This window comes from Xenopus tropicalis, chromosome 1 (genome assembly GCF_000004195.4).
Source record: "Xenopus tropicalis strain Nigerian chromosome 1, UCB_Xtro_10.0, whole genome shotgun sequence".
NCBI classification, from domain to species: domain Eukaryota; kingdom Metazoa; phylum Chordata; class Amphibia; order Anura; family Pipidae; genus Xenopus; species Xenopus tropicalis.
Window position 1 is genome coordinate 217,210,589 of NC_030677.2, and position 13,180 is coordinate 217,223,768.

The following is a 13,180-nucleotide window of genomic DNA, read 5'->3' on the forward strand; positions in this document are numbered from 1 at the left end:
TTTTGGAGGGCTCCCTCAAGTCTCCTCCAGGCCCACTCGCTCACTTTTGGAGGGCTCCCCCAAGTCTCCTCCAGGCCCACTCGCTCACTTTTGGAGGGCTCCCCCAAGTCTCCTCCAGGCACACACACTCTATGGGTCAGTACCATAACCATTGGGAATTTCAGCACTAATTGCTCTTTGGTTTGGGCATGTAACTACCCTCTTAGATTATAACCACTGTGGGCGTGGATTACTAATTTTATTTTTGTACTTTTTGCAATATTGATGGTTACTGAGACAGCATCACCTAGTAAATCCAAGATGGGCAAGGGATTATCTGACCCCATTCTGAGGGCAACATCAAGAACATTGGGCAAGGGATTATCTGACCCCACTCTGAGGGCAACATCAAGAACATTGGGCAAGGGATTATCTGACCCCACTCTGAGGGCAACATCAAGAACATTGGGCAAGGGATTATCTGACCCCATTCTGAGGGCAACATCAAGAACATTGGGCAAGGGATTATCTGACCCCACTCTGAGGGCAACATCAAGAACATTGGGCAAGGGATTATCTGACCCCACTCTGAGGGCAACATCAAGAACATTGGGCAAGGGATTATCTGACCCCACTCTGAGGGCAACATCAAGAACATTGGGCAAGGGATTATCTGACCCCACTCTGAGGGCAACATCAAGAACATTGGGCAAGGGATTATCTGACCCCATTCTGAGGGCAACATCAAGAACATTGGGCAAGGGATTATCTGACCCCACTCTGAGGGCAACATCAAGAACATTGAGAGTTGGGACCTGAGAGCATTAGACCAGAGTGAGGAACACAAGACTCGGTGCTTGTTACATGAGGCTAAGTTAATGCTCACATCTTATTTAGGGACCGGATGTGGACAGAGAGATATTTATTCATACTTTGGGCCCACAGAACCGCCAAGACACATAATTATGTCCTTAAAAGAGAAGGAAAGGCTAGTAAAGAGTTAATCTCAAAATGCAGGATTACCTTCAGTTGTCTCAATAGTGCCCTTAAGTCTCCCCATATTTCACCCATTCAGAGGATCAGAAGCCAAACAGTAAGGAAAAACCCTGAGCTGGGTAGAGAAGATTCCCATAATGCATCGCTCCTGCACTGACTCGGCGACTTGGGACTGTAGGCGGCGCATGCGCACAAACAGGAGGCTCCCCCTAGCGCCCTTACAAACAGTGTAGGCAGCGGCAGCAGGAGACACAGGTGCTGGTAGGGGGAGAGGCAAGCGGGGACGGGAGCGGAGCGGGTGGTGGGGGACGCAGCCGCCAGGCAGGTGCTGGGGAGAGAGAGGCACCTTTCACTGAAACGAAGCGATGGTGGCGCTGTTCACTGAAAGTGAAGCTAGAAGCCGGCAAGAGGATGCGAGTGGGGGGGGGCGCTGACAAGAGGCAAGTGGATACACATAAGGACGCAGCTGCTGTGGGGGAGACACAGAAGGACGCAGGGGGGGGCATTATAGTATGGGGCCACTATAGGGCCAGTATGGGACTAGTATGGGGCCACTATAGGGCCAGTATGGGGCTAGTATGGGGCCACTATAGGGCCAGTATGGGGCTAGTATGGGCCACTATAGGGCCAGTATGGGACTAGTATGGGGCCACTATAGGGCCAGTATGGGACTAGTATGGGGCCACTATAGGGCCAGTATGGGGCCACTATAGGGCCAGCATGGGACTAGTATGGGGCCACTATAGGGCCAGTATGGGGCTAGTATGGGGCCCACTATAGGGCCAGCATGGGACTAGTATGGGGCCCACTATAGGGCCAGTATGGGGCCACTATAGGGCCAGTATGGGTGGGTCATCACAGACAGATCTATTATAGGGCTACAAACACTATTAAAGGGGTGAGGCTGAGCCCAGGTCAGAGGATTAGTTGGCGGATAGGGGTAAATTGTTGCTGCTTTGGCAGGTTTTTAAGGCAAAGTTCAATATTTAAACAGAGCAGGAAGTCCACTTAAATGGCTCAAACATTTCCCCAAGAAATGTTCTACAGATAAGGAGTTTATTATTATTATAATTATTATTACAGCTTGCAATAAACAGCCATCCTCCCCCGTGTCTGCACTCTGGTTACTTCCAGATACTCTACTTGTTTTCTAACCAGGACACCCTCATGTACTTGGCCAACTGCCCTTGTCTGGGCATAAAGCCCTTGTCTGAGCCCTATGAGAGCTTAGGGGACACAATGCAGAGATATATGGATTCAATAGAGGAAATATATTGCCCCTCAGCTGGCCGGTTACTTTGGGCTGAGGAGCAGCAGAAAGAGGGAATGGGTTGGACCTACAGCTTCCTGTACCAATATGGTTGCCGCCTGGCTTCGCTCGTGATGTCTGCAAATGGGTCAATGGTGCAACTAGACACAGGTAGTGCAGGGGGTGCTGGGAAAGACCATGCGTTCCTGCCAGGGGGTGAGTCTGCCAGTCTCAGGGGGCAGCCCAGTTTAGAAAAGACATCAGACAGCTAATTTTGTTAGTGCACATCTGCTCTGTTTAACGGACAACTACACACTGATAAACACAAGGTCTCAACATGGGCACAATCATGTTGCACAAGGGGGGTTATTGCCCCTTTATATTACTTTATATGAGTTATAGCAGTAGGTACTTACCTGTACAGTGAGGGCTGCAGGAGCCCATAGACCTGTTTCTCCTCGTCTGGAATCCCACCCAGCATGTAATAGAAGATGTGGAAGTTCTTCTCTCCGGGATCCTGGTGAGACACACGGGACTTCTCCAGAAGATACTCATTGATCTTTGCTCCTCTCACTGCATCACAAAAAGAAAGAATTTCCCAGGATTGGATCCTAGCGAGAACATTCATGTTCCACAGAGCTAGGGTCACATGGGCACCAATGGCCTCCAATGAAAACTGGGGAAAGGCCATGTACAATCTACAGTCAGGGAACCTGGTGGCACAGCTCAGACCAGGTAGAGACAGGGCCCTATATCAGTTAGACTAAGGGAGTAAGTCCATATGGGCAGTACCAACATGGCGGCACAGCTCAGACCAGGTAGAGACAGGGCCCTGTATCAGTTAGACTAAGGGAGTAAGTCCATATGGGCAGTACCAACATGGCAGCACAGCTCAGACCAGGGAGAGACAGGGCCCTGTATCAGTTAGACTAAGGGAGTAAGTCCATATGGGCAGTACCAACATGGCAGCACAGCTCAGACCAGGTAGAGACAGGGCCCTGTATCAGTTAGACTAAGGGAGTAAGTCCATATGGGCAGTACCAACATGGCGGCACAGCTCAGACCAGGTAGAGACAGGGCCCTATATCAGTTACACTAAGGGAGTAAGTCCATATGGGCAGTACCAATATGGCAGCACAGCTCAGACCAGGGAGAGACAGGGCCCTGTATCAGTTAGACTAAGGGAGTAAGTCCATATGGGCAGTAGCAACATGGCAGCACAGCTCAGACCAGGTAGAGACAGGGCCCTGTATCAGTTACACTAAGGGAGTAAGTCCATATGGGCAGAAGCAACATGGCAGCACAGCTCAGACCAGGTAGAGACAGGGCCCTGTATCAGTTACACTAAGGGAGTAAGTCCATATGGGCAGAAGCAACATGGCAGCACAGCTCAGACCAGGTAGAGACAGGGCCCTGTATCAGTTACACTAAGGGAGTAAGTCCATATGGGCAGAAGCAACATGGCAGCACAGCTCAGACCAGGTAGAGACAGGGCCCTGTATCAGTTACACTAAGGGAGTAAGTCCATATGGGCAGTACCAATATGGCAGCACAGCTCAGACCAGGTAGAGACAGGGCCCTGTATCAGTTACACTAAGGGAGTAAGTCCATATGGGCAGTACCAACATGGCGGCACAGCTCAGACCAGGGAGAGACAGGGCCCTGTATCAGTTAGACTAAGGGAGTAAGTCCATATGGGCAGAAGCAACATGGCAGCACAGCTCAGACCAGGTAGAGACAGGGCCCTGTATCAGTTACACTAAGGGAGTAAGTCCATATGGGCAGTACCAACATGGCGGCACAGCTCAGACCAGGTAGAGACAGGGCCCTGTATCAGTTAGACTAAGGGAGTAAGTCCATATGGGCAGTACCAACATGGCGGCACAGCTCAGACCAGGTAGAGACAGGGCCCTGTATCAGTTACACTAAGGGAGTAAGTCCATATGGGCAGTACCAACATGGCAGCACAGCTCAGACCAGGTAGAGACAGGGCCCTGTATCAGTTAGACTAAGGGAGTAAGTCCATATGGGCAGTACCAACATGGCGGCACAGCTCAGACCAGGTAGAGACAGGGCCCTGTATCAGTTACACTAAGGGAGTAAGTCCATATGGGCAGAAGCAACATGGCAGCACAGCTCAGACCAGGGAGAGACAGGGCCCTGTATCAGTTAGACTAAGGGAGTAAGTCCATATGGGCAGTACCAACATGGCAGCACAGCTCAGACCAGGTAGAGACAGGGCCCTGTATCAGTTAGACTAAGGGAGTAAGTCCATATGGGCAGTACCAACATGGCAGCACAGCTCAGACCAGGTAGAGACAGGGCCCTGTATCAGTTACACTAAGGGAGTAAGTCCATATGGGCAGTAGCAACATGGCGGCACAGCTCAGACCAGGTAGAGACAGGGCCCTGTATCAGTTAGACTAAGGGAGTAAGTCCATATGGGCAGTACCAACATGGCAGCACAGCTCAGACCAGGTAGAGACAGGGCCCTGTATCAGTTACACTAAGGGAGTAAGTCCATATGGGCAGTACCAACATGGCAGCACAGCTCAGACCAGGTAGAGACAGGGCCCTGTATCAGTTAGACTAAGGGAGTAAGTCCATATGGGCAGAAGCAACATGGCAGCACAGCTCAGACCAGGGAGAGACAGGGCCCTGTATCAGTTAGACTAAGGGAGTAAGTCCATATGGGCAGTACCAACATGGCGGCACAGCTCAGACCAGGGAGAGACAGGGCCCTGTATCAGTTACACTAAGGGAGTAAGTCCATATGGGCAGTACCAATATGGCAGCACAGCTCAGACCAGGTAGAGACAGGGCCCTGTATCAGTTACACTAAGGGAGTAAGTCCATATGGGCAGTAGCAACATGGCGGCACAGCTCAGACCAGGTAGAGACAGGGCCCTGTATCAGTTACACTAAGGGAGTAAGTCCATATGGGCAGTAGCAACATGGCGGCACAGCTCAGACCAGGTAGAGACAGGGCCCTGTATCAGTTACACTAAGGGAGTAAGTCCATATGGGCAGTAGCAACATGGCGGCACAGCTCAGACCAGGTAGAGACAGGGCCCTGTATCAGTTACACTAAGGGAGTAAGTCCATATGGGCAGTAGCAACATGGCGGCACAGCTCAGACCAGGTAGAGACAGGGCCCTGTATCAGTTACACTAAGGGAGTAAGTCCATATGGGCAGTAGCAACATGGCGGCACAGCTCAGACCAGGTAGAGACAGGGCCCTGTATCAGTTACACTAAGGGAGTAAGTCCATATGGGCAAGAAAGAATATCACAGCCAAACAAATACTGCTTTCAATATCAGATTTACTATTAGTAATTTCAGTGAAATTGTTTAATTAAAGAAGAAGGAAAGTCATTTTTCCATTTTATTGGCAACTGATTATTGCAAGATAGAACCCTATATTTATTCTGCAGAAAGCTTTACCTGCCTGAGTAACAGCCCTAGAAGCTCCCTCTGTTTGTTTAAGGTAGCAGCTGCCATTTTAGCTCAGTCTCAGTAGCTTTGGCTGCTGGTAGCTCAGATTACAGCACAGTTGGGAGGGGGAGAGAGCAGAGAAGGAGAAGGGAGAGAGGGGAGTAGGAGTAGGAGGAGAAAGGAGGGGGAGAGAGCAGAGAAGGAGAAGGGAGAGAGGGGAGTAGGAGTAGGAGGAGAAAGGAGGGGGAGAGAGCAGAGAAGGAGAAGGGAGAGAGGGGAGTAGGAGTAGGAGGAGAAAGGAGGGGGAGAGAGCAGAGAAGGAGAAGGGAGAGGGAGAGAGGGGAAGGGGATGAGGAGTAGGAGGAGAAGGGAGAGGGAGAGGGGAAGGGGATGAGGAGTAGGAGGAGAAGGGAGAGGGAGAGAGGGGAAGGGGAGGAGGAGTAGGAGGAGAAGGGAGTTACTGAGCTTTTGGCAACACAATATGGACTTTGCAGTGGGATTTCCCAAGTCAGTGTTGGCCCCAGAGTGATGCAGCCGCCAGTTTGCAGGGAAATGGGCATTTTCAGAACAGTAGTTTTCAGAAAGTAATGGTTACATGCGTAATAGCGAGCGGCGAAATATATTGCGCGCAGCGGGAAATATCACAAGAAAAACGCTCATCGTCAGATAAATAACGCAAAGAACATTGCATCGTAATTGTGACGCCTGTCCTTTTAGTGAATCGAGCGTTAAGTCGCAAATAATAAGAAGCGATAACATTTTTAACGCATGCTATAAATAGCACTTGTTTTATAGCCCTTTAGTGAATCAGCCCCCCGTGTTTCTGTTGATAGAGGACTCAGTGCAGCTGTGAGTGCTTATGGCTTTACCTTTCTGATACTGAGTTTGTACCTTTCCTTCTCCTTTATTAATTACTGGAAAGTTACTCAATTTTCTCTCATTACGAAACACAGAAGGAAATCTCAGGCCACAGCACATATTGCCACATATTGCACTTCCACAAGAAATATAAAATAGCGGCACAAACTACAGGGCTCGTGGTAGGACTGGCAACACTCAGTGGCACCACAAGACTTCTACTATAGAGCCACTTCCAACAGAGTACTCTATACTGGGCCACTCTAAGGAGCTAATTCCTCCAATACAATACCATACCATAGAGCTCATTCTTACAGAGAGGATAGTACTGGGCCAAACCATAGAGCTCATTCTTACAGAGAGGATAGTACTGGGCCAAACCATAGAGCTCATTCTTACAGAGAGGGTAGTACTGGGCCAAACCATAGAGCTCATTCTTACAGAGAGGACAGTACTGGGCCAAACCTTAGAGCTCATTCTTACAGAGAGGACAGGACTGGGCCAAACCATAGAGCTCATTCTTACAGAGAGGACAGTACTGGGCCAAACCATAGAGCTCATTCTTACAGAGAGGATAGTACTGGGCCAAACCATAGAGCTCATTCTTACAGAGAGGACTGTACTGGGCCAAACCATAGAGCTCATTCTTACAGAGAGGACAGTACTGGGCCAAACCTTAGAGCTCATTCTTACAGAGAGGACAGGACTGGGCCAAACCATAGAGCTCATTCTTACAGAGAGGACAGTACTGGGCCAAACCATAGAGCTCATTCTTACAGAGAGGATAGTACTGGGCCAAACCTTAGAGCTCATTCTTACAGAGAGGACTGTACTGGGCCAAACCATAGAGCTCATTCTTACAGAGAGGACAGTACTGGGCCAAACCTTAGAGCTCATTCTTACAGAGAGGACAGGACTGGGCCAAACCATAGAGCTCATTCTTACAGAGAGGACAGTACTGGGCCAAACCATAGAGCTCATTCTTACAGAGAGGATAGTACTGGGCCAAACCTTAGAGCTCATTCTTACAGAGAGGACTGTACTGGGCCAAACCATAGAGCTCATTCTTACAGAGAGGACAGTACTGGGCCAAACCTTAGAGCTCATTCTTACAGAGAGGACTGTACTGGGCCAAACCATAGAGCTCATTCTTACAGAGAGGATAGTACTGGGCCAAACCATAGAGCTCATTCTTACAGAGAGGATAGTACTGGGCCAAACCATAGAGCTCATTCTTACAGAGAGGATTGTACTGGGCCAAACCATAGAGCTCATTCTTACAGAGAGGACAGTACTGGGCCAAACCAAAGAGCTCATTCTTACAGAGAGGATTGTACTGGGCCAAACCATAGAGCTCATTCTTACAGAGAGGATAGTACTGGGCCAAACCTTAGAGCTCATTCTTACAGAGAGGACAGTACTGGGCCAAACCATAGAGCTCATTCTTACAGAGAGGGTAGTACTGGGCCAAACCATAGAGCTCATTCTTACAGAGAGGACAGTACTGGGCCAAACCATAGAGCTCATTCTTACAGAGAGGATTGTACTGAGCAAAACCATAGAGCTCATTCTTACAGAGAGGACTGTACTGGGCCAAACCATAGAGCTCATTCTTACAGAGAGGATTGTACTGAGCAAAACCATAGAGCTCATTCTTACAGAGAGGGTAGTACTGGGCCAAACCATAGAGCTCATTCTTACAGAGAGGATTGTACTGAGCAAAACCATAGAGCTCATTCTTACAGAGAGGACTGTACTGGGCCAAACCATAGAGCTCATTCTTACAGAGAGGATTGTACTGGGCCAAACCATAGAGCTCATTCTTACACAGAGGGTAGTACTGGGCCAAACCATAGAGCTCATTCTTACAGAGAGGGTAGTACTGGGCCAAACCATAGAGCTCATTCTTACAGAGAGGACAGTACTGGGCCAAACCATAGAGCTCATTCTTACAGAGAGGATAGTACTGAGCAAAACCATAGAGCTCATTCTTACAGAGAGGACTGTACTGGGCCAAACCATAGAGCTCATTCTTACAGAGAGGACAGGACTGAGCCAAACCATAGAGCTCATTCTTACACAGAGGGTAGTACTGGGCCAAACCATAGAGCTCATTCTTACAGAGAGGATAGTACTGAGCAAAACCATAGAGCTCATTCTTACAGAGAGGACTGTACTGGGCCAAACCATAGAGCTCATTCTTACAGAGAGGACAGGACTGAGCCAAACCATAGAGCTCATTCTTACACAGAGGGTAGTACTGGGCCAAACCATAGAGCTCATTATTACAGAGAGGACTGTACTGGGCCAAACCATAGAGCTCATTCTTACAGAGAGGACAGGACTGAGCCAAACCATAGAGCTCATTCTTACAGAGAGGACAGGACTGAGCCAAACCATAGAGCTCATTCTTACAGAGAGGATAGTACTGGGCCAAACCATAGAGCTCATTCTTACAGAGAGGATAGTACTGGGCCAAACCATAGAGCTCATTCTTACAGAGAGGACAGGACTGAGCCAAACCATAGAGCTCATTCTTACACAGAGGGTAGTACTGGGCCAAACCATAGAGCTCATTATTACAGAGAGGATAGTACTGGGCCAAACCATAGAGCTCATTCTTACAGAGAGGACAGGACTGGGCCAAACCATAGAGCTCATTCTTACAGAGAGGACAGGACTGAGCCAAACCATAGAGCTCATTCTTACACAGAGGGTAGTACTGGGCCAAACCATAGAGCTCATTATTACAGAGAGGGTAGTACTGGGCCAAACCATAGAGCTCATTCTTACAGAGAGGACTGTACTGGGCCAAACCATAGAGCTCATTCTTACAGAGAGGACAGGACTGAGCCAAACCATAGAGCTCATTCTTACACAGAGGGTAGTACTGGGCCAAACCATAGAGCTCATACTTACAGAGAGGATTGTACTGAGCAAAACCATAGAGCTCATTCTTACAGAGAGGACAGGACTGAGCCAAACCATAGAGCTCATTCTTACAGAGAGGACTGTACTGGGCCAAACCATAGAGCTCATTCTTACAGAGAGGATAGTACTGGGCCAAACCATAGAGCTCATTCTTACAGAGAGGACAGGACTGAGCCAAACCATAGAGCTCATTCTTACAGAGAGGATAGTACTGGGCCAAACCATAGAGCTCATTCTTACAGAGAGGACAGGACTGAGCCAAACCATAGAGCTCATTCTTACACAGAGGGTAGTACTGGGCCAAACCATAGAGCTCATTATTACAGAGAGGACTGTACTGGGCCAAACCATAGAGCTCATTCTTACAGAGAGGACAGGACTGAGCCAAACCATAGAGCTCATTCTTACACAGAGGGTAGTACTGGGCCAAACCATAGAGCTCATTATTACAGAGAGGATAGTACTGGGCCAAACCATAGAGCTCATTCTTACAGAGAGGACAGGACTGGGCCAAACCATAGAGCTCATTCTTACAGAGAGGACAGGACTGGGCCAAACCTTAGAGCTCATTCTTACAGAGAGGACAGGACTGGGCCAAACCATAGAGCTCATTATTACAGAGAGGATAGTACTGGGCCAAACCATAGAGCTCATTCTTACAGAGAGGACAGTACTGGGCCAAACCATAGAGCTCATTCTTACAGAGAGGACAGGACTGAGCCAAACCATAGAGCTCATTCTTACACAGAGGGTAGTACTGGGCCAAACCATAGAGCTCATTATTACAGAGAGGGTAGTACTGGGCCAAACCATAGAGCTCATTCTTACAGAGAGGACTGTACTGGGCCAAACCATAGAGCTCATTCTTACAGAGAGGACAGGACTGAGCCAAACCATAGAGCTCATTCTTACACAGAGGGTAGTACTGGGCCAAACCATAGAGCTCATTCTTACAGAGAGGACAGGACTGGGCCAAACCATAAGATCAATCTTACAGAGAGGGTAGTACTGGGCCAAACCATAGAGCTCATTCTTACAGAGAGGGTAGTACTGGGCCAAACCATAGAGCTCATTCTTACAGAGAGGATTGTACTGGGCCAAACCATAGAGCTCATTCTTACAGAGAGGGTAGTACTGGGCCAAACCATAGAGCTCATTCTTACAGAGAGGGTAGTACTGGGCCAAACCATAGAGCTCATTCTTACAGAGAGGATAGTACTGGGCCAAACCATAGAGCTCATTCTTACAGAGAGGATTGTACTGGGCCAAACCATAGAGCTCATTCTTACAGAGAGGGTAGTACTGGGCCAAACCATAGAGCTCATTCTTACAGAGAGGATTGTACTGGGCCAAACCATAGAGCTCATTCTTACAGAGAGGGTAGTACTGGGCCAAACCATAGAGCTCATTCTTACAGAGAGGATTGTACTGGGCCAAACCATAGAGCTCATTCTTACAGAGAGGACAGTACTGGGCCAAACCATAGAGCTCATTCTTACAGAGAGGGTAGTACTGGGCCAAACCATAGAGCTCATTCTTACAGAGAGGACAGTACTGGGCCAAACCATAGAGCTCATTCTTACAGAGAGGATTGTACTGGGCCAAACCATAGAGCTCATTCTTACAGAGAGGATTGTACTGGGCCAAACCATAGAGCTCATTCTTACAGAGAGGATTGTACTGGGCCAAACCATAGAGCTCATTCTTACAGAGAGGATTGTACTGGGCCAAACCATAGAGCTCATTCTTACAGAGAGGATAGTACTGGGCCAAACCATAAGATCAATCTTATAGAGAAGACTAAACTGGGCCAAATCACAGGGAGACTTCTGCAATGTGAAGATTGTGCGTTTGTGGGTGAGGGCAGAGTATGCGTATCAGGTAATCTGTATTCAGGAGCACAGTCCAATCAGACAAGCTGTGCGACACTTACCATTAACAGGGCTCTTGGTGTAAATATGGGGTCTCCCTGTATTAATCTCCCCGCACACTAAGGTAACAGAGCTTTCTGAGTAACTACACAGACACAGGAACAACATTCTCTACTGAGAAAGCACAGAGGTAAGTACTTACCTGCCCCGTCCCGGAAGCGCAGTTGGATGTACTTTCCAAATCGGCTGCTATTGGGGTTCATCACAGTCTGAGCATTCCCAAAAGCCTCCAATAGGGGATTTACCTATAGGTCACAAATTGGCCAAATGGTTCATCCACCGGTGGGAAAGGCACATGATTAGGAACTGAGACAGGGATTGGGGAAGGTTGAAACGAGTGTAACTGCCCCCCCAATAGGGGTTGGTAGCACTAGATAGGTACCTAATATATAGGGGCAGAGACAGGGGAAAGTGTTGGAAGGGTTACTGCCTGCCCTGCTCTCATTTCCCTACAGAAATAGGGGTTGGTAGCACTAGGTAGGTACCTAATATATAGGGGCAGAGACAGGGGAAAGTGTTGGAAGGGTTACTGCCTGCCCTGCTCTCATTTCCCTACAGAAATAGGGGTTGGTAGCACTAGGTAGGTACCTAATATATAGGGGCAGAGACAGGGGAAAGTGTTGGAAGGGTTACTGCCTACCCTGCTCTCATTTCCCTACAGAAATAGGGGTTGGTAGCACTAGGTAGGTACCTAATATATAGGAGCAGAGACAGGGGAAAGTGTTGGAGGGGTTACTGCCTGCCCTGCTCTCATTTCCCTACAGAAATAGGGGTTGGTAGCACTAGGTAGGTACCTAATATATAGGAGCAGAGACAGGGGAAAGTGTTGGAGGGGTTACTGCCTGCCCTGCTCTCATTTCCCTACAGAAATAGGGGTTGGTAGCACTAGGTAGGTACCTAATATATAGGAGCAGAGACAGGGGAAAGTGTTGGAAGGGTTACTGCCTGCCCTGCTCTCATTTCCCTACAGAAATAGGGGTTGGTAGCACTAGGTAGGTACCTAATATATAGGGGCAGAGACAGGGGAAAGTGTTGGAAGGGTTACTGCCTGCCCTGCTCTCATTTCCCTACAGAAATAGGGGTTGGTAGCACTAGATAGGTACCTAATATATAGGAGCAGAGACAGGGGAAAGTGTTGGAAGGGTTACTGCCTGCCCTGCTCTCATTTCCCTACAGAAATAGGGGTTGGTAGCACTAGGTAGGTACCTAATATATAGGGGCAGAGACAGGGGAAGTGTTGGAAGGGTTACTGCCTGCCCTGCTCTCATTCCCTACAGAAATAGGGGTTGGTAGCACTAGGTAGGTACCTAATATATAGGGGCAGAGACAGGGGAAAGTGTTGGAAGGGTTACTGCCTGCCCTGCTCTCATTTCCCTACAGAAATAGGGGTTGGTAGCACTAGGTAGGTACCTAATATATAGGGGCAGAGACAGGGGAAAGTGTTGGAAGGGTTACTGCCTGCCCTGCTCTCATTTCCCTACAGAAATAGGGGTTGGTAGCACTAGATAGGTACCTAATATATAGGAGCAGAGACAGGGGAAAGTGTTGGAAGGGTTACTGCCTGCTCTGCTCTCATTTCCCTACAGAAATAGGGGTTGGTAGCACTAGATAGGTACCTAATATATAGGGTTTTTATGTGGTTTTATTAAAAACTTCACAAAAGAGAATTAACAGAACTCAGACCGACATGCCGGCCAATAATTTCAAGTTACAACTAAAAATTCACCCCCCCCCCCAGTCCACTGGCCAAATGTCCTGATGAAGATCCTGACATATGGACAAAAGCAGTCTCAGTCCTGGG

General features: G+C 48.6%; 1 protein-coding gene across 3 annotated transcripts in view; it reads right to left on the reverse strand.

The window, feature by feature from the left end:
- The window catches only part of LOC100485792 (myosin-3), a 64,096-nt gene that overhangs the window by 35,817 nt on the left and 15,099 nt on the right, over window positions 1-13,180 (reverse strand). For all 3 annotated transcript variants that reach the window (XM_031895062.1, XM_031895061.1, XM_031895060.1), the window contains exons 5-6: window positions 11,522-11,624; window positions 2,641-2,797 (exon numbers count right to left, since the gene is read on the reverse strand). In XM_031895062.1, coding sequence (XP_031750922.1) covers window positions 2,641-2,797; window positions 11,522-11,624 — 260 coding nt within the window. The remainder of the gene's footprint in view (window positions 1-2,640; window positions 2,798-11,521; window positions 11,625-13,180) is intronic.